Source organism: Opisthocomus hoazin, chromosome 1 (genome assembly GCF_030867145.1).
Source record: "Opisthocomus hoazin isolate bOpiHoa1 chromosome 1, bOpiHoa1.hap1, whole genome shotgun sequence".
In the NCBI taxonomy this organism is placed as follows: domain Eukaryota; kingdom Metazoa; phylum Chordata; class Aves; order Opisthocomiformes; family Opisthocomidae; genus Opisthocomus; species Opisthocomus hoazin.
This window is the reverse complement of record NC_134414.1, coordinates 37,659,403-37,678,709: the sequence shown is the minus strand read 5'-3', so window position 1 is coordinate 37,678,709 and position 19,307 is coordinate 37,659,403. Positions and strand designations below refer to the sequence as shown.

Here is a 19,307-nt window from a genome sequence, read left to right as displayed (position 1 = left end):
ATAAATGCAGCTGTTGTTGCTTAATGGCATTTCCCAACAGCTGGTTACAGGTTAGCATCAGTAAGGAGCGTGGGGGAAGGACGGATGCAAAGTGCAGAGTTTTGGGTGGACTTGTCCTTACTTAGTCCGTATTCTAAAGTCATCCTGTGTAATAGGAAATAATCTGGCGGGTGTATTTGCCCAAATAAGATTTCTGAGTCCACTGAAACCTGGAAATTCCAGCAGAATGCTGATGGTTGTTGGAGCCAGGCTTATATTATGAATTAATGGCTTTTCTGGGCTTCATTTGATGACCTGGCCTAGAAAAACATTTTGAAGTAATAAAGCGTCTGTTTGGCTCCAAACTAATGAGAGAAGCATTGCTCTTTGCATTAACTGTTCTTTAGGAAGAGCCGTGGAGAGCTACTAATAAACCTTATTAAAAAGCTTAAGCAAGATTGAAGGAAATAGAAAACAGAGAAACTGTTCCATTCTGTGTGAAGTGAGCACATCAAAAAAGAAAGGCGGGGGGGGAACGAGCCCACAGGGTTTTTGCCTCCCCTCCATGTGACGTGCAGCTTGCTGCACTTCAGTTACATTGCCTCTGAGATGTGTTAAAGTGCAGCTCAGTTGAATGAAGAAGTGGATAGGAGAAATCAAGGCTAGAGACTATTTACGGCAGAGATTGGGTAAGTAAATGCAGCTGTAGAGAAGTGTTTACTAATATTGTGCAATTGTTACAATACCTAGCCTGTAGCATTTAAAACAATACTCAGAACTGTCATTTGTTGGTGGTCCTTTCTTTGTTTTACTGAAGTAATTTGCAAGTGTGAATGGTATGTACTATGCAATAGATCTATGCGTAAGACTGATAAAGGATTTAATTTTATTTTTCATACTTCTTACAACAAAATAAATAACTTTCCTATAATTCCGGGTACTTAGTTTTAAGTTCTTTGCGATGTAAATAACTGCTTCATCTATTTTAGTGCAGTGCTTAAAATAATTTCAGTGGGAGTTAGCTGATAGTTTCTGGTGCCTTCCTGTTATTTTAATTATTTTTCTACTGGTGAGGGAGAGGGGAGAACAGCTTATGCTCTGAACCTCCTAGATGCAGCATTTTCAGATTTCTAGAATCCAAGTCCAGACCACTGAGAACTCCCCAGCATCGACTTGTTCCAGGAATTTGTTCAGCCATCCTAGTAGGATATGATTTCAGCTCTTTGCTTTTGTTCGCTGTGTATTTGTATAAAGATTTGTATGTGTTTTTATACGGAGTTTTATATAGAAAGTTCTGTTTTAAGTTTATTGTCCTAGTTTCGTCTGGGATAGAGTTAGTTTTCCTCCCAGTAGCTGCTGTGTTTTGGATTTAGTAGGAGAGGAATGTTGTGTGTTTAAATTTGTGTAAATTTAATATCAATGTACAAGATGGAGAAATATGATGAAAGCTTTTGTTGTTATTTAAGACCTATAGGCTTTTGATTTTGATATGTTTTTGTCTCTAGTAATTGTAACGGACCTTGCAGTTGCTATAATGCTGTTACAAAATAGCGTTGCAATCTTGGTCAATTAGTGATTTCCAGAATGGTTGTTGTAGCAGTTTCAGTGCCTGCCATTTGAGTATTTGGATTTCAGTGCATAGACAAAGAGCTGAGAGGGAGCAATGATCAATGTAGATTGCAAAGACCTATATTGAAGCCTGATTCGAGTCTTGGGAACTGAAAAAGAAAAAGCAAACTCCCTCATTGTTGGTAGTGTAAGTCTTTAATATCTTGCAATCTAGGGCATGTCTTCCTTTTGCATCATCTCGCAGGAAAGAGTACATTAAATATTAGTAGTCTATCATGATTTTTACTATCTGCATTAATCAGAATGCGTTATCTTTTCCAGATAATCACTCCATTTAGGAGGCTGATACTGTGTGCTGAGAACAGAAAAGAAATGGAGGACTGGATAAGCTCTCTGAAGTCAGTTCAGTCCAGGGAACACTATGAGGTAGGTTGACATCTTGGTGTAACCTGTTCTAGCTCAACAGATCAAGCTACAGGACACATAACTGGAGTATTCACCCTCCTTAGTATGAAAAGTGTGTCTAATGTCAGGGTGAAGCTTCATGTGAAGACCTTTAGTAGCGAAATGAGAACTTGTTATCACACTTTTGTTTAGAAGTTTGGAGGGAGAACAGGCTGAATACCCTTTGGGAAATACTTGTGGTGAACATTGCATTGTCATCCCCTGTAATATGGAACCGTAGGTAATTTCAGTCACCGTAGCTGTGTTCTGTACTTGCAAATTTGTCTTAACTTCTCCTTTACTAGACCGCACAGTTTAATGTGGAACATTTCTCAGGGATGCATAACTGGTACGCCTGCTCCCATGCCCGACCTACCTTCTGTAACGTGTGTAGAGAGAGCCTCTCTGGAGTCACTTCTCACGGCCTGTCTTGTGAAGGTAAAAGAAATGCTTTCTTCCCCCTGTTTATAACACAGCTTATGTAGACAGATGGCTGGAAGTTTAAGATGAGTAACGATTCTGAAAATAATGAGTAAGAAAAAGGTGTGAAGAGAGAAATCTATTCACTAGAGTGACTTTCTTTTGGGCAGAGGGACTGCCCAAAGATAGGATTTATTTGATTTGCGCGTCAAAAATGTGAAATAAGACAGTCTTCCTGGTTTGCAGAATCAGCATTCCTCAGGAAGAAAATCATAATGGTAGTTTCTGCCCAAAATCTAGAAAAATTCTTAACACTTTGTTCAGCTCTGTGATCTCTTCCCCTCCAATTCTTGCTTGCTCTGTTGCTGCTGCCTGATCCTGCAGGACAGATTTATTGCTTTAAAAATTCTCTCATGCAGTGGGGGGGGTAGAGAGGTAGATGCCTTTGCATTTTGATGGTTCAACAGATAAAATCCAGCAGAAAGAAAAAGGAGGTGTGGCTAAGACTTCAGCATTAAGCTTATCTGGAGAAACGATATTTCATGAACAAATATTTATAATAAACCTGAAAGAGCTTGCTTATTTTCTGCTGGAAGTTCTGTGAAAAAGTGGTGACAAGTCTGCTTGTGTTAGAATCCGGCAGAGAATAAAGTATCCGTGTGACCTTATGATATATATGAAATGTAGAGATAATTAATTACCAAAATAGATAACTTTCCAGAAAAGAGTTACAGTTGCTCCATTCAAAACTTGATTTTTTGGGTGCACGTTCCCCAAATGCAAATGCATTTCTGTTATTGGTACTGTTATAATACTTGAGGCCTGAGCATAATAGTGTGTATTAAGGAAATCTTACAACGGAAAAATTAACCCACTGCCCTGAATTGTCCATGCTTTTAATGTAGCTGATGGGTGCCAAGGAACGGGATGAACCCATTTCATAGAAGTTAGAAGCAGCATAGTTCCTTCCAGCTTCTCTGGTGTATGTTTTCCACTGCGTAGAAGTTGTTTGGATGGTTTTAAGGCAATTATGGTATTTTCAGTGCCTGATATTGGCAGATGGAAATATCATATGCTTAACTAAAATGCAATTTTATTGCCTCTGTGTTTGAATACAGCTGTATTTGCTCAGGTAAAGGAAAGGAAAGACTTCTTTCCTTTCATGAAGAATTTGTCCTTTCATAAGTTAATATGGTAGCTAAAAGGCTGTTTAGCAAGAATTATTCTTGTAAGATTATCAGTGTTAATGGTTGTAGCTCATTGTTTTCTGTTTTTTCAGTGTCTTACTTTGCTTCTAAGTATGGTTTTAATTTCCGAGGTGTTGGCGTTAGCTTTAAATCAAGGAAGTTTCCTTAATTTCCAGATTTGGACTTTGTCACCTCTCTGCATAACTTATTGCAAACTAATGCTACATTTGTTCACATTTCTGATGCCAGTTAATCTTTCAGCAGTTTCTGTGAATGGCTTGTGAAGGTAGTTTGGATTTGCTTTCACTGGTCCAAGGTTTCATAAACGTGTGTGATCTGGGTTGGTTTATAGGTAGATACTATGATACTGTTTTGTCCATTAGTAAGTTTACCTCCTCTTACTTCTGAGCTACTAGTTTATATCTATTTTATTCAATTTTTTTCCAAGTATTTTTTTAAATAAAAGGAGAATGTTAATTATGCATCTAATCTAAATCGTTTGACAGTTGACTCTTTTACTGGAATACTCATACGTTGTCCCCGATTTTGTATGCCTGTAAAAAGCCATGTTAACCATCCTTCATTTCTTCATCCAAGAAGTGTATTTTGGTTTGATGCCACTTCTTTCTCTGAAATTCTTGTGTGACTGAGTTCATATTTACTTGCTTCTGCCATGTGCACTTCTAATGCATTTTGTGATCAATTCTTTTGACTTACCCTGTGTTAGCAATAGACACTGTTTGAGGAGACGATGTAGGAAGTATGGAGCCTTAAGATTCCCAAGACATGTTCTGTGCTACTTTTTCTCATTACATCTTTAAAAAACCTGTTAAAATATTCATGCCTGGCATCTGAAACCTCTAGCACTGCTTTATGCTGAGAATCCATTTATATCTATATTAAATTCAATTATTTGTGTGGTCATTGATCCCAGGCTACTCTATTAGATTTTGTATTGAGAAGCATGAGAGGCTGCTTCTCAAGAGATACTGAAGCTCTTCCTTCTCTCAGTGGTTTGAGTTACTGGCACACCAAATTATCCTGAAAGTGGCTTAGAGTCTTTGTACTCTTTGTGGTCTGATTCTTGACTATTAACTGTAGATAAAAATAAATCCCATCACTAATATTTTGCAGCTTACAATACTTTAGAAGAGCAGTCCTGTATTAGTTTATTCTCTTAGACCTACTGGTCTCCAGCAGCACTACACAACTGTTTTTTCAGCCTGACCACACAACAAGCCTCATTTCTTTTGGAGATAAAATGGGTGTCATCTTTTTTCAGGGCCTCTTCCCTCCCAGTAGCCTTTGGCAAAGGTTGACCAAATGAATTGCAGGCCACCCTGAAGGTATTCCTGTAAGTTTTGTGGAAGCAAGTGTAGGAAAAGAGGGTATGTTAATACCTTTGTTAGGGAAAAGACTGTAGTGTGAACTTGTGTCTTTTTAGAAGTGAAAGAACCAATATGTATATCAAACCGAAGACATAAATTCATATTGGACCAGGCTTGGTTCTTTCTACTGCTCAAAAAACAATTGACTTAAAAATTTTTGTCAGGCACTCCTTGAAGATGCAGTGCTGTTCCTCCCCCTAGTTCCTCCTTTTGTGTCTTCTCAAAAGATAATCTACGATTCAAATATTATCTGTGAGGTGAGTTGCGCTAGCTAGCTCAAAAGAACTGATCTCCGCAACATTCATCCACAGTCTTTACTAGGGCAGAGACTTTATAGTGGTTTTGCCTTGCTTTGTAAATTACTCCAAACTAGCTTAATCAAGTAAGGCTTTTGTTCTTTCTGCTGCTCAAACGATTCTCTTACTCAGCTTGCTGTATGCTCAGGAGTCTAAGCCTAAGAAGTTGTCAGGTAAACACAGGGATACGTGGAATGTTTAGGCAAAGAAATCTAGAGAACTGTACATCATTATCTACAGAAACTCTTTCAAAGCTCTCTGGCCTCAATTACTCCGTATTAATATCACATTTCTATCCAAGTCATTGCCAGTGGAGCACTGCCTTTATGATTGTTCTCAAAGATATATTTCTTCATGGAGTGTTTTCATTATCACGACTGAATCTTGATTGTTGAATATCAAGTATATGTAATAAGGTGGAGATTGCCATTTAAATGAGATGCTTTCTCCTGTGATGAATTGGATGAACAAACAATTTTGAAAGAACACTTTGGGATTGTGAAGTCAAACAATAAGAAAATACTGGGATTAAATTGCCTCTGCAAATGCCCTTTGTGCACTTGGTCTTTTTGCATTATGATTGGGCTTTTTTGCCCACAAAACCCTGTTGTTCTTACCCACTGCACAGGGTATTGTACAAGCACTGCTTGGGTAGTCCTTGTCTCCAGGATTTTTGCCACGTTTTCTGTGCAGACTGGGGAGTGAATAGTGAATGAAGCAGTTGGGAAGAGAAGGGATGTTCATTGTTAAAGGAGTAACAGAAAACTGTTCTGTGACTTTGTATCACACTGTGCCCCTCCTGGGGGAATCACTTAAATAAGATTTTTTTGTCAAATCAGTGGTTGTGTGTTGTTTGTAATCTGAGACCTGTGTCACAGATATGCTTCATTTTCTATAACTGCAAGTTGAAGTTGTTCTGAAGTCACTGATACTTTGAAGATACACAGAATTGAAAAAAAAAAAAAGGGCTTAACTATAGTAGTAGTATAGTAGTACTGAGTGTAATAATAGTAATAATAAGAATTTTAAAAGGCTGGGAAGAAATGCATATTGATGTCTAAAAAGCAGCATTTCATTAGCTTTTGGTAAATAAGGCAAATACTTGTTGAAAATTATATGGCACAGCTGCATACTTATCAAGAACCGTTGCATGCAGTGAATGAGGGTCCCGTTCTCAAAAACTGTGTGATCATATAACTGAAGACTTTACATCTGTATACAGAAGGTATATTGCAAAGCTACATTGCAAAGTTAAATTGCATGAGTAACTCAACTTTGTAGTACTTGACTTTGTAAGAAGAGTATTCTTTTAGTGCTCTGTAATATTAAATTAACTTAGTGAGTCAGTTATTTGGGTGAAAATAGTAAAAACTACCAAGAAACTGCTGAATTTTATTCTTTATAACATAGACATAAGCTTTAAACTGGAGTGAAGCTAGGCTGCTGATTCCACGTGCGTCACTCCGTTTTCACTGTGACTTGTCCATCCGTCACGCGATAGTATGCCTGCAAACAAAACAGCAGGTTTCTTGGAACATCTGAAGACAAATCCTCCCATCTTGACAACATAAAACTATAGATACTAGCTCAGGGATCTTGAGATCAGTTTCAAAACTTTGGCTTTGGCCTTTGAAGTTGGAAAGGAACAGTCTGAGCCAGCTCTTCTGTGAAGAGCACAGAAGAGAAAACTCATCATAAAATAGGTGGTAGAGTGCCAAGTTTTGGGGGGGAAAAAATTGAGTGTCCTGCCAGTATAGCTGAATTAATTGATGGGTGGTTAGAATGAAAGGCCTTTGAGACAGAAGTCTTCTATAAAAAAAGTGCGTATTTTCAGTGCAAGAGATCCTACGATAACATTCAGTAATGTTGACTTTTCTTCATTATAGATAATAATCGCTCTAAATTCAATCACTGTGACAGCAGATGTTGGTACCACTATGACAACTGTTTGCTAATTAAGTTCTCTTCGTTGGCTTTCCGAGAGACCTGATTCATATTCCAGCTAGAAACATTTACACAGGAAATTAAAATTTAAAATAACATTCGACAAATATTCTAGATTTGGTTTGGCTATACTTTTCCTTTTCTCATCTTTTAACTTTCATTGGTGAAGTAATGCCAATTGATGTCTAGCAGTATGCCTGCATGTTTTGAAAAGTTTTCAGATATCAGACTGATTCATGAATGGGATGCAGTGTTGTCTGAGAGAAAATAAATTAGAGGGTGGTGGTAACCAAGACTGAGATTTGATTTAATATTTTGCTTTCTATACCTGTCTCTTCATGTACTGCTGTGTATTTTGCTCAAAAGTTACGTCTGTGTCTTAAGGTCATTGTTTTTGGTAATGTTTAATGCTCAGAATAACATGAATTGTTGTTTGATGATACTGGGGTTGCAGGAGGGTGACCTGCAGAAAGTCTGATCTAAGGTTTGATAAGTTGTATACTGTACCCACAAAGCAAACATTAGCTGTTGCTTGGCGTCCATGGTCTGGCTTGTTGCAGCTCTTTGGATCCTGGGTTTGAATTTGTCCTTGCCTCCTTGAGAGAACAGATTGAGTACAGGGTCCTGAGATCTAGCTCAGTACGACCTGAAAATTGCCGTACTTTGTTATGCCTTCATGATTTGGAATTTCCTGTTGCCCCTCATCCCTGATTTATTGTATTTTGATCTGTGTGGCAAAGACAAATGCATATCATTTATGAGTCGGAAGCTGAATTCAGTGGCGTATCTTCTCCAAAACATTGAAGTGGCGAAACTGCTCAAGGCCCATCACTTGCAAATGCAGCCTTGATTTCTGTGCCTCTGAGAGAGCTGACTGCTTTAGACACGTGGAACCAGCTGAGGCTGGCAAACACACAGTATGATGCTGAGCCGCTTTGCGAATGCGAGCCTACCCTGTTAGTTGAGGAATATGGGATATTTGCACACTTTGCATCTATGAATACTGCTTTTTGAAATAATCAGGGGAGTTACTGTAAAAGCAACAAAGCTCCTTTTTCTGTTTCCTTCTCTTTCTTTGAGCTAAGCGCGTACTTTCATACATCTCCCAGAACAGGGAGGATTGCTTTCAAACTCAGATGTTGCTTATATAGTCTCAATTCACTTTTTAAATTGATCTGGCAATGGATCAGTGGAATTAAAATGAGAAATTTGTGATTCGCAAGACCTTTTGTACCATGGCTTAATGTTTTTTAATGGTGGACAAGTGATGGGCCAAAGCTTTTGATAGTTTCCTGTCAAATATTTGTTTGAAAAGACTACTACTTCTGGTCTGCTGGCTAGTTCTCATAAACCTTTAATGGTCTTTGCCAAAATAATTTATATAATGCACTCTAAATAGAATGATGTCATGCACTTCCAGTAACAGAAATACCCACAGTTGGGTGCATCAGTCTGTTTGGTCTAATATGATATCATTAACTAGTCATATTAATTGAGTTGAACGAATTACAAATAGTTATTAGATTGTCAAAATGTCTGCCGGTGCTACACCCTTGTGCTGAGTATTCCAATTAGTAGATTTTTAATAAATAATCCAGTAAGAAGTCAGGCTCTTCCTCGCTTAATGTAACCTCTTGGAAAGTATTGCAGCCACCAGTATCCTGAATAAATATATCACCACCTAACCCTTCACTTTCTCAGCTTCTGGGAAAAACAGGCATAGTACAGTGCTCAAAAGGGATCTTTTAAGCAAAGAAACAGAGCTCCTGAAGCAAAATACTTCTATGAAACACTCTCTCATCACTTCTTGCAAATTTAAACCAGGTATCTGAGGCGTGTCAGTGGAGGAGCAGAAAAGGCAAAAACACAGTTAAAGATGTATTTGTACCTTAGGACCTTGCATTGCACCTGAAAATTTGAGGACACGCTTAACACGGGGTACAGCTAAGCAGTTAAACCCAGTTGAGAGAGTTAAAGCTGGAGTGATTATGAACTGAGTTTTCTCTTAGCTGGCTTGTCATGTGCGCACCGCTAAGTGACAAGTACTTGGCTGTTTTATGGAATATCTTTAATTTTTTTTAAAGATATGTCTTCCTGAAATACAGCAAATAACATAGTGTACATGTTTATGTGTCCCTTCCAGTGTGTAAGTTTAAAGCACATAAAAGATGTGCTGTCCGAGCAACAAATAACTGCAAATGGACTACATTAGCCTCAATTGGGAAAGACATCATTGAAGATGAAGATGGTGTAAGTATTATTCATATTTACAGTATTTTCCAAAGCTGTTTTCTTCTGTATGGGGAAAAAAAAAAAGGCTAGGCATAGAACTGCTGCCCTGTGACCCACTGAAGTTAATGGCAAGTGGCTATATTCCTGAACACTGTTCGAAGATGAACGTGGTATTTAGAACAAAAGTTATATTCCTATCTCACAAGACAAGTTTAGTATCAGTGGGCACTAGACTGCAGCCACGTTACACGATTTTAAAGGCCACATGCAGAGAAACTCTGAAACTGGAGAATTGCTCCCAGAAGTTCCAGCTGCTTTTAAGCAAGGGTGGCATTTTATGCTGTTACCATGCTGTTGTGGCAATCTCTTTTGTGTCCTCCTTACCGCTAGCTGTTCCCCAGGAGGCTTGTTTGGAATTCACTGGTGGGGGGGGGAGGTTACTGATGAAAGCAGGAATTTTAAAATTAGTGGGAGAAATGACAAAAGCTTTTCAGAGGTTTGTTGTGATGGATGGGTTATTTTTACAAAAACAGCTATGTACGTGCCACTGGCGTGAAACTTCTTCCTAGAATCTTAGTACTAAGTGGCACACCTAGGAGAGTCCCGAGTTGCCCATGGTATTAATGGCACAAAGAGTGCACTGAGTTAAGCTTTGCACTGCGTTTAGGGACTGCTCTGTAGAGCTGTGGCTTGCCAGCCGTGGCGAGAGGGTACGTAAAGCCACAGAGGTATTCTGCTGTCCTGCTTATTCTTCTGGTTTTTAATTATTTTAATTGGTTTGTGTCATGTAGTTGACGTTAAGTGAATGGGTACTTATTTGTATTACGGAGTTTCTGGATTTAACTGGCCTCTTGTTTTGTGGTTTGTTGCTACCATAATACAATGAACAGTTGAATGAGATGTGTCTGCCTTCTCCAGCTGTCACACTTTCTGCCTAGAATGTGATACATCACCATAGTCCACGTTCATAGCTGTTGCCTTGTGAGCATCAGTGTCACTTATCTTGGTCAGCCATACCTGCTTCCTTGATGAAAGGGTAGAGCTATGGAAAATACTTTAAATCCAACTGTATTTGAGAGACAAAAGCCTCCAGTTTCTATTTCTGAGTATTTAACTTTCATAACTACTTCTTCACAGATAGCTATGCCTCACCAGTGGTTAGAGGGCAATCTGCCCGTCAGTGCCAAATGCGCAGTCTGCGACAAGACTTGTGGCAGTGTTTTACGCCTGCAAGATTGGAAGTGCCTTTGGTGTAAAGCTATGGTAGGTGCAATGAACCACGTCCAAGCGTCTAGGATTTTGCCAGCTTTATTGCTCGCCACTGTTTTTATTTTGTCATTTCATAACTGTGCTTTTGGATTAAGTAGGAGCAGGCAGCTTGTGCAAAGTCAGGTCTCTCTAACATTCATAATTTCTCATGACTGTCCTGCTTGCTTCAGTTAATTTTTAATACACCCACAGATGCATCTTTTCTTTAATAGGTGTTATCATCCAGCATGTTTTCTTCGCCTTCTCCTAACTGATAACTGACGGTTCAGATGTCTGTTTTGTGTGCCTGCTAATTATATGTTACTTTCTTGTCTCTTTTATTGTAGATATTGCTGCAATAATATTTTAGTAACATTTAGTAATGTTAGTAATATTAATATTTATGAACATTAATGTAGTAATAATTTTATTACTGGAGAATCTTGAAGTTCTCTTCTTCAGGAAAGTGTGTAGGTTGTTCATTGAAATTCTATAGCATGTTATTGCTGTTTCCCCCAAATACAGTTTTCGCTTAATTTTTTTAACTTGTCTGAAAAGATGGGTTTCATGTGCTAGGGTACAGAAGTGGAAAGTCAGCAGCTTTTTTATTGTTGAAGCTTTTGGCATGTAGATGGCCAGGGCTCTGTATGTAGGCAGTGGGAAATGACTGGCATCTCCAGAGATGATTTCAAATTTAGGTGAAGTGCAACACCCTCTGTGTGTATACGTTTTACCAATAACTACGGAATAGACCTCTACAACACATACTTTATGGGGACCCACCTTTGGCGGGTTGGTCTGGCTTGGTAGGTGTGCTGGCTTTAGCGTCGATACGTCTTCCAGAACGTTGAGTTGGACCAGGCATGTATAGAGCTATAGGTCCTCCCTTGCTCGTGGATGGAGGTGAGCGATTCCCTTGAAAGGACGATTCATATCTGCTATTGGGGTAGCTGGAGATGAACTGCCCCAAACTTATGTTTTGTGAAATGAGTACCAAGCCTTTGTGGTTGAACACTCGTATGTTTTTTTCCAGTCTCATTCCTCTTCCCTCTGCCCCTAAATGTTATGTGTTAGTCCATTTTTGTTACATAGATAGTATATCAGTTATACTTTCACCCTGAAATTCCACTGCAAGGAAATAATGTTTTGTTTCTTTTGTAGGTTCACACTGCCTGTAAAGATCTGTATCCTCGTAAATGTCCACTTGGCCAATGTAAGGTATCGATCATACCTCCAACAGCACTAAACAGTATAGACTCTGATGGTACGTAGTATTGTAGTCTGTTCAGTGGTAGCTCTGGACTTGCAGTGCCTAGTGAGATCTGTATACCTCAACAATCCTTCTGCTGAGCAGGTGAATGCAGTCTTCAAATTTGGAGAAAAGTATAATTTTCCATGTAGCTTTTTAGAGGATTATTTAACTATCAGAATTTTAAAAATGTTCTTGAAAATTCCCCGGCTGGAAATTTTCTCCTGTTGTATTTGTGACCATTGGAAACTTTTCAAGTTAGTGACCAGAGTCCTCAGATAAAGTGGGCTGCTGCCTGCCTGGCGTGCATCACTCACTCCGTAAGTTCTCACATCTTGGATAACTTTGCATTATGCAGAGGTAAGCTGGCTGAACGTCTCAGATCCAACAACTACTCTACCAGCCTAAAGAGAGGAATTGCTTCCATAGCTTCTCTGAATTTCTTTTAAATATGAGCAGTGTAAGGATCCTGCAACACACAGATAAAAACCCAGCAAATGTTCAGAACTCAGAGGTGCTCTTTGGTGGCTCAGGATAGAGATGCGTAAGCAGTGGGAGACTGAACTTAAAGGCGGGGAGTGGATTTAATAAGGAGTATCGTGAAATCTAGCTGCTTAAATTTTATAGTTTGTGTTGATGGTAAATGTAGACCAACAACTTTAACACAAATTAATGAATTTTATTTTGTGAAGTTAGTAAAAGTGATTGTTTATACTGTGTATATTCACTCTATTTACTTGCTGTGTGGTGTCTTAGACCAGAGTGTTATACTGCTATTTATTAATCATGCTAGGAAGGTTGTTGCATATGTGAAATTATTTTTCTTGGCATTTAAATCAATTAATCAAACCTTATTTTAAATCATACATTAAGATAATGTGGAATTAAATTAGCATCCTTTAATGTTAATTTTTTATTTGTAGCTTTCTTAACTTTTATAGGCAACTCAAACCAACATAGTTAGTTTACTATTCCATGAAACAAATGTCAAAAACCTATATCTGCAATGTCTGATCTTGAAATGTTGCTGAGACACTACTACTGCCTGGACTGGTTGTGTTAGTGACAGCAGCGTCCATGAGTACTACTTGCTAAGAGCCTTAGAGGAATTCTGCTGTAATCGGTTAAGACCTGCATTGACTTTAATAAGCTTTGGATCACAGCTGAAGGTCTGTTGTTCAGTTGATTCTATTATGATTAATAGTATAAATTCAGTCTGAGAAAAAAGTTCTCATACCAAGTCTCACCTGGGAGCAACTGAGTGCAGTAACTTTTAAAATCTGTGGGTACTCGTAGAAAGCTCATGCAGACGTGGATGATCCACTTCAACCCAGTAAGTTAAAGAAAAACAAGATCAAAAACCAAACACTTGTAACTGAAATACATACTTAATTATGTGATAATCTGAAAGATGAGATATGAGAAATATGCTAAAAGGTTAATAAAAATTTTCACTGTGGAAAATCAATATAGCTATTGTCTTCAGGATTTTACTAAATCTAGGCACTGAAAATACCGAAAACATAAAAATGAACAGGTAAACCTTGAGCAATTATGTTTTCCTTGCAGGGCTAATATTCAGTTTAGCATTTACATTGTGCATGATAAAATGTAATCCTTTTGTCCTTCATCCCTTTCTTCCTCTTTCCCATGATTTCTTTTTGTGTTGTTCATATTAGAAAGCCTTATTTATTTCATTCTTTCTAACTATGTTCACAGGTTTCTGGAAAGCCACATGCCCGCCGTCGTGTGCCAGTCCTCTTTTAGTTTTTGTTAACTCAAAGAGTGGAGACAATCAGGGAGTAAAGTTTCTTCGTCGATTCAAACAGTCGTTAAATCCAGCTCAGGTGTTCGATTTAATGAATGGAGGACCTCACTTAGGGTAATGACCTTGGGAATCTTGAGTAATCCTTTCCGCAAGGGAATTCAGTGCGAAGTGTAGTGTTGTGTTGTCCCCTGGTTGCCGTAATTCTATCACAAATATCTACTGTGACTTCCTCATTAAAATCTAAGAGATAACAGAATTTCAGGATGAATTCTGGTGGATGGAGGGTTTGTAGGATAATGTTTTCTCTTCAGAAAAACTCCCTTGAAAATTCAAAACCTAGCAGCCCAAGTGTTTTGTGGCTTTTGGGCTAGCATTGATTTCTGTTAACTGGTAAGGTTCAAAACCGTTACAAATGTTCAGATGCTTTCCTGAATCAGGGCCTTTATGCACAGTTGTCCGGGTGCTTTTCTTCCATTTCATATGCGTAATTCAGCTGTTCCTGTGACTTTATTGTGAGAATAAAAACTGTTGTCTAAAGGTACTCTGTATCGTTTTGAATTCTGAACACACATGTCAGTGTGGGAGTCTGTGGTGGGTGATGGACAAGTACGTTAAAACTTTTGTCATCTGAAAACTGCATTCAAAATATGGTTTAGGCAACATATGCAAATGGTCAAGAAAATGCGCATCTCTCAAAATTTGGAGCAAGAACACAATTAAAACCATCAGGCATTCTACAAAATCAAAGGGTCGATTGTTGGAGAGATAGGGGTGAAATTTGCATAGTGGTGACCACAACCCAAGCATCTTTGCACATTCATAAAGATTAAATTCATGCACATTTTTCTGTGCCTAACTTAATTCCACTCAGGTGTAGCATTGTGGTTAAGTGGCATATTTATATCAGTTACGGCAACTAGAAGCACTAATCTTTTTACTCTTAAAGATGCCGAATTATGCTTGCGTGATAAAGATGTATAGATGAAACATGCACAAAAATTCATTTCAAACAGTAGGCAAATAATATAAATATAAGGGAATACAGCTGTGGATTTTTATAATTAGTACTATGTTATGGACATGTTATATGAATTCTTTAAGATGTAATATTCTTTTCATTATAACCCTGATAATCTGAATTTAATCTAAGTCCCTTTCAGCTAACATTTTGTACATGTGATTATAATGACAGATGAAAGTTCATTTTAATTGGAGAGAGATTTCTGAGAGAGGACAGTCTGAAAAATATGTCTGCCTGTCTGCAAATTCTCTTGCTTCATATAGTTGTACCTAACAGCAGCATGGTTCAGGAGGCTTACTTTGATTTTGCACAGTAATCGTAGGTCAGGTTGGTTGCTTCTAAATATTTTTATCAAAACAGTTTCCAGAGAGGGGTCCTTAGTAGTTATTCTATCAGGTCATGCTGACATTGGGGTTTTTTTCATAGTTGATCTAAAAAGCAGAATTGCATTCTTGGAGACAGTGTTTGTAGGGGTTTTCTCCCTTTTCCCGGGGTAGGAGAAATTGTTGTGGTATCGGCATTTTTTTTTCCCCTTATGTATCTGCGTCTTTTGTTCTGAATAGGCGTCTGCCTATCGCATACAAGTGACATTATTTTCTTTAGAAAAAATATAAATGCTTCAAAAATTTGTGATCTTAATATGTTGCTTTTTAGACATAGTTCTGAGAGCATACATATTCTGGGAAATAACATGCGTTAAAAATAAGCATCTTTATTAAGAGTTTATACTTTCCACTTCTTCTTTGGTTTTTTAAGTTTAAATCCCTGTTTTTTTTACCTCTTGGCTGTTTCTTCACATCTCATTCCCCTTTCCTCTGTGTCTCGCCTTTCTGCTTGCTCTGTCTCTCTTGTCCTCCTGTTCTGTACTGCCCAAGGGTTGTATCCTGGAGGTGTTAGAAGCTGAAGAACATGACGAAGAGCTGTAGGAAGTGAAAGCAGGATACGTCTTTAAGGAATTAACACGAAATACTTGTACTACATTTGTCTTATGTGGCTGTGATCACCTTATGTGTAATAATTGCCTCCAACGGTCCTTGCATTGTCGCGTGTTGGCAAAAGCCCACCCGTATTGTGGACCCCATCCTGTCGTAGTGTCTTAACCTCTTCTCATGAAAAATCCCCAGTGGTGCCTTGTGCTTCTGGCTGAAGTGGGAAGCATAGGGCAGTTTCAATTTCATAGCTTTAGAATTTTTTTTAAATATTAATAAAATTAATAAAATAATAAAATCCTGAAAACAATATCAAGGGAAATTGTTTTAAGTAAAACTTGGCATGTTATTTATCAGAAATGTCAGTGTAAATGGAGTATGCAGCAATAGATGGGATTCAGATAGGTTTATTAAGTAGATGGTTGTATTCACATGCCCCAGAACAAGAAAAGAAGGACCCTAAAGGTGCTGTGCACCATATTTGTCGTAACAGTTGCTAATGAATATAACTGCTCTCTCACTAATGGGTGTAACTGGCTCTAACAGGCTGTGTTTTCTCTGCAGCTTGCGGTTATTTCAGAAGTTTGACAACTTCAGGATTCTTGTGTGTGGCGGCGATGGAAGCGTGGGTTGGGTCTTATCAGAAATTGATAAGCTCAGCTTGCACAAACAGGCAAGTGTGCCTACTTACTTTCCTTGACTATACTCACTAGACTTCATTTTGTATGCCTACTTTTCCTTGACTTGGTTCTTCGTCATATCTCTGTATGTGGGCCAAACCCATTAGTTGCTGTTAAATTAAAATTCTCACTGGTGTAAAGAGAACAAGTTGTAGCGGGCTTGCACAATTTGATTTACAAGCTTTAGACATCAGCTATATAATCAACATTTGCTGCTCGAAATAACAAGCATTTGTAATAGTTTGTACATTTTCTTTCTGGCTTTCAGTAGTAGATCTGCTCCTGTGTTGTCTTTCAGTGTCAGTTAGGAGTGTTACCTCTTGGTACTGGGAATGACCTTGCTCGTGTCCTTGGTTGGGGAGGATCCTGTGATGATGATACGCAACTTCCACAGATTTTGGAGAAACTAGAACGAGCCAGCACGAAAATGTTAGACAGGTAAACTGGAATGTGCATATACATGATTTACCATGAGCTTCAAACTGTATTTGTTTGGGTTTCTGGTGGCCTAAATCCATCTTAGAGACTTAGTGTTCAGTGGTTTTGGGTTTTAGGGTGCAAATCATAATCATGAGGGAAATCAAGATAGTAATGGGGACAGCTCTTCAACGTCCTTTTTACTGAAGAGTCAGAGGGGAGAGCAGTTGATGAAACTAGGAAGCCTGTTGTCCAGAGGTGAACAAAAGGAGACAGTTTATTGTATGACTGATGAAGCTGCATAACAAGAAGTTGTAAGCACTAAGAAACTGTATAGATTCAAAACCATTTGAGGCAGTTTTATGGACTCCATACACACTGTTAAATGCCATTAAAGGTACCATCTTTACCTAGGAAACACCTGAGCTGTCTGTCCTCAGACGTGGGGAGAACTCACATCGTGTACTTTCACCCTTCATACAATTTCCTGAGGGATGAGCTGTGGACAAGATGCTGGGCTAACTGGATCTTTGACTCGATCCACTACTAATATTTCTGTTTGAGGCATTTTCGTAGTCAAAAAAGAGATATTCCCACTCCTGTTTTGTGTGGTTTCCATCCATAAAGCAAAGGAGGAATCCCCATTTTAAAAAAGTGGGAGAAGATGATGGCCATGTCATTGCGATTAAGGTGTAACACTATTTTTGAGAGGGGTATTTCTTAACTCTGTTCCTTGTGGGTGTTTCTGTTCTTAGTCTGGTTACACACACTTATATGTCATCAAAGAGGATTTTATTTTAGGGTTTTTTTATGCAATAGAGAAACAAGTCCTTTTTTATTTTAAGCTTTTTTGCAGACTACTTGATCATTTTACAGCAAAGTATGTAGAGAAATGTTGGTTACTGATCCTTAGAGATAATTTTTGGCCTGGACATTCTGAAAGATTCGTAGATTAAATCATGTTTGCCGCCTTCTGTACTGAAAAAAAGCTCAGTTTCATTTTTTTTCTCTAATTTCAGTAGACTTGCTCCCAAGGCCATCTGCAGCAATTTCTTGTTCTTTACAGCAGGCTTTGAAGGATGTTGTTGTTATTGGTTTCATATTATCTATGCTGTACTGTCCTTTACCAGGGGACAAATTACATATATGTCAATGAAGATACTTCACCGTTTGCGCTGTTCTCATGCCTGCCTCCCCTAGTTGAGATGAAAAGCTAATGTTACCTCAGAGCTTTTTCTCTAGGAATGGGTCTATTTTCCTTTGACTTCTGCAGTTAGTTTGCACAAACTCTTTTCTGTTGTGAATGTTGTGCTGGAAAACCTTTCTTGCCTGCGTTGAATGTCCCATGATTTGTTCACAAATATGGCTAATCATCAAATCATGAACAAATAATCTGAGCAATAAACAAATTATTACCGTTAATCTCGATTATTTCACCCATATGCAATTAGCTTACAATTAAAAATTAATTCATTAAAGCCTTTTTTTTAACAAGTTATTCTGTGGTGTGACAATGAATTTTCTTTTTGTTGAGATGTTGGAGAAAAGACAAAACTAACAATCTGTAAACTTAAAAGCTGTTACGTTTCTTTCAGGTGGAGTATAATGTCGTATGAACTGAAATTACCAGCAAAGCCTTCTATTCTTCCAGTGACGGCAGAAGAGTCGGAGGAATGCCAGGTGGGCTTTTACTTTTGCTTTGCTGTTTCATACACTTAACTTTGAGCTTCTGGGATGACAATACTTATAATTGAAGCACTTGTCTGAAAAACAGAAGCAGATGTTTTGTGATCTCCTAACTGAACTGAGTTAACATCTGTTCATGGCGTGTATCTCAAGTAATTAGGGTTTCCAGTCCTGTATTATTTGCTAAAAATGAATGAAGGTAAGGAGTCTTCAGCAGAGCAGTCAGAAAAATTTCTTCCTGAAAAAAATATATTTTCATATATGTATGTTATAAATTAGTTTATAAATATAATGCATTATAATATTTTATATAAGGATATAGAATAGTATTATATTATTATGTAATATAATGTCATTATATATTTTATATAATTATTAAATATAAGAATGTCTTCTATAGTATTTTGTATATAGTAGTATGATTTAGTGTTAGGTTATTGTATAATATATATGCTATAATAATATATGTAAATATATCAAATATATTTTTAGTATATATTTAAAAGCAAAATGTTTGCTATCTTGAGTTTGGAATAATCATTGAAAAAACCCCCAGCATTTCAAAGGCAAGGGTTGTATTCTGAAAGAAAGAGAAAAGCTTTTTGCGGCTTGCGTTAGATCAGGTGCTACCACACAACTTTCTCTTTGTTCTTTCAGAGAGCTCGAAATCATAAGTGACCTCACAGAAAAGCTTAGTCTGCCTTTCAGGCTAGATTTGTGCTGGTACTGTCTGATGAGGTTTCAATTTTGAGAGAGAGGGAGAAGCTTTAATCAAATTAATTGACATGAAAAGTCTAACTAAAAGTGAGAAAATGATATATTCCTAAGAAAGTTAATGCATATCAGCTTT

At 37.9% G+C, this 19,307-nt stretch overlaps 1 protein-coding gene across 3 annotated transcripts in view; it reads left to right on the top strand.

The window, feature by feature from the left end:
* DGKH (diacylglycerol kinase eta) overlaps nt 1-19,307 on the top strand; it is a 173,978-nt gene that overhangs the window by 106,673 nt on the left and 47,998 nt on the right. For 2 of the 3 annotated variants that reach the window (XM_075422450.1, XM_075422439.1), the window contains exons 5-13: nt 1,870-1,974; nt 2,298-2,430; nt 9,371-9,477; nt 10,597-10,722; nt 11,869-11,971; nt 13,676-13,838; nt 16,239-16,347; nt 16,653-16,792; nt 18,367-18,451. In XM_075422450.1, the coding sequence (XP_075278565.1) occupies nt 1,870-1,974; nt 2,298-2,430; nt 9,371-9,477; nt 10,597-10,722; nt 11,869-11,971; nt 13,676-13,838; nt 16,239-16,347; nt 16,653-16,792; nt 18,367-18,451 (1,071 nt within the window). Of the gene's footprint in view, nt 1-1,869; nt 1,975-2,297; nt 2,431-9,370; nt 9,478-10,596; nt 10,723-11,868; nt 11,972-13,675; nt 13,839-16,238; nt 16,348-16,652; nt 16,793-18,366; nt 18,452-19,307 lie in introns of those variants that run through there. The other variant, XM_075422457.1, reaches the window with a different exon arrangement.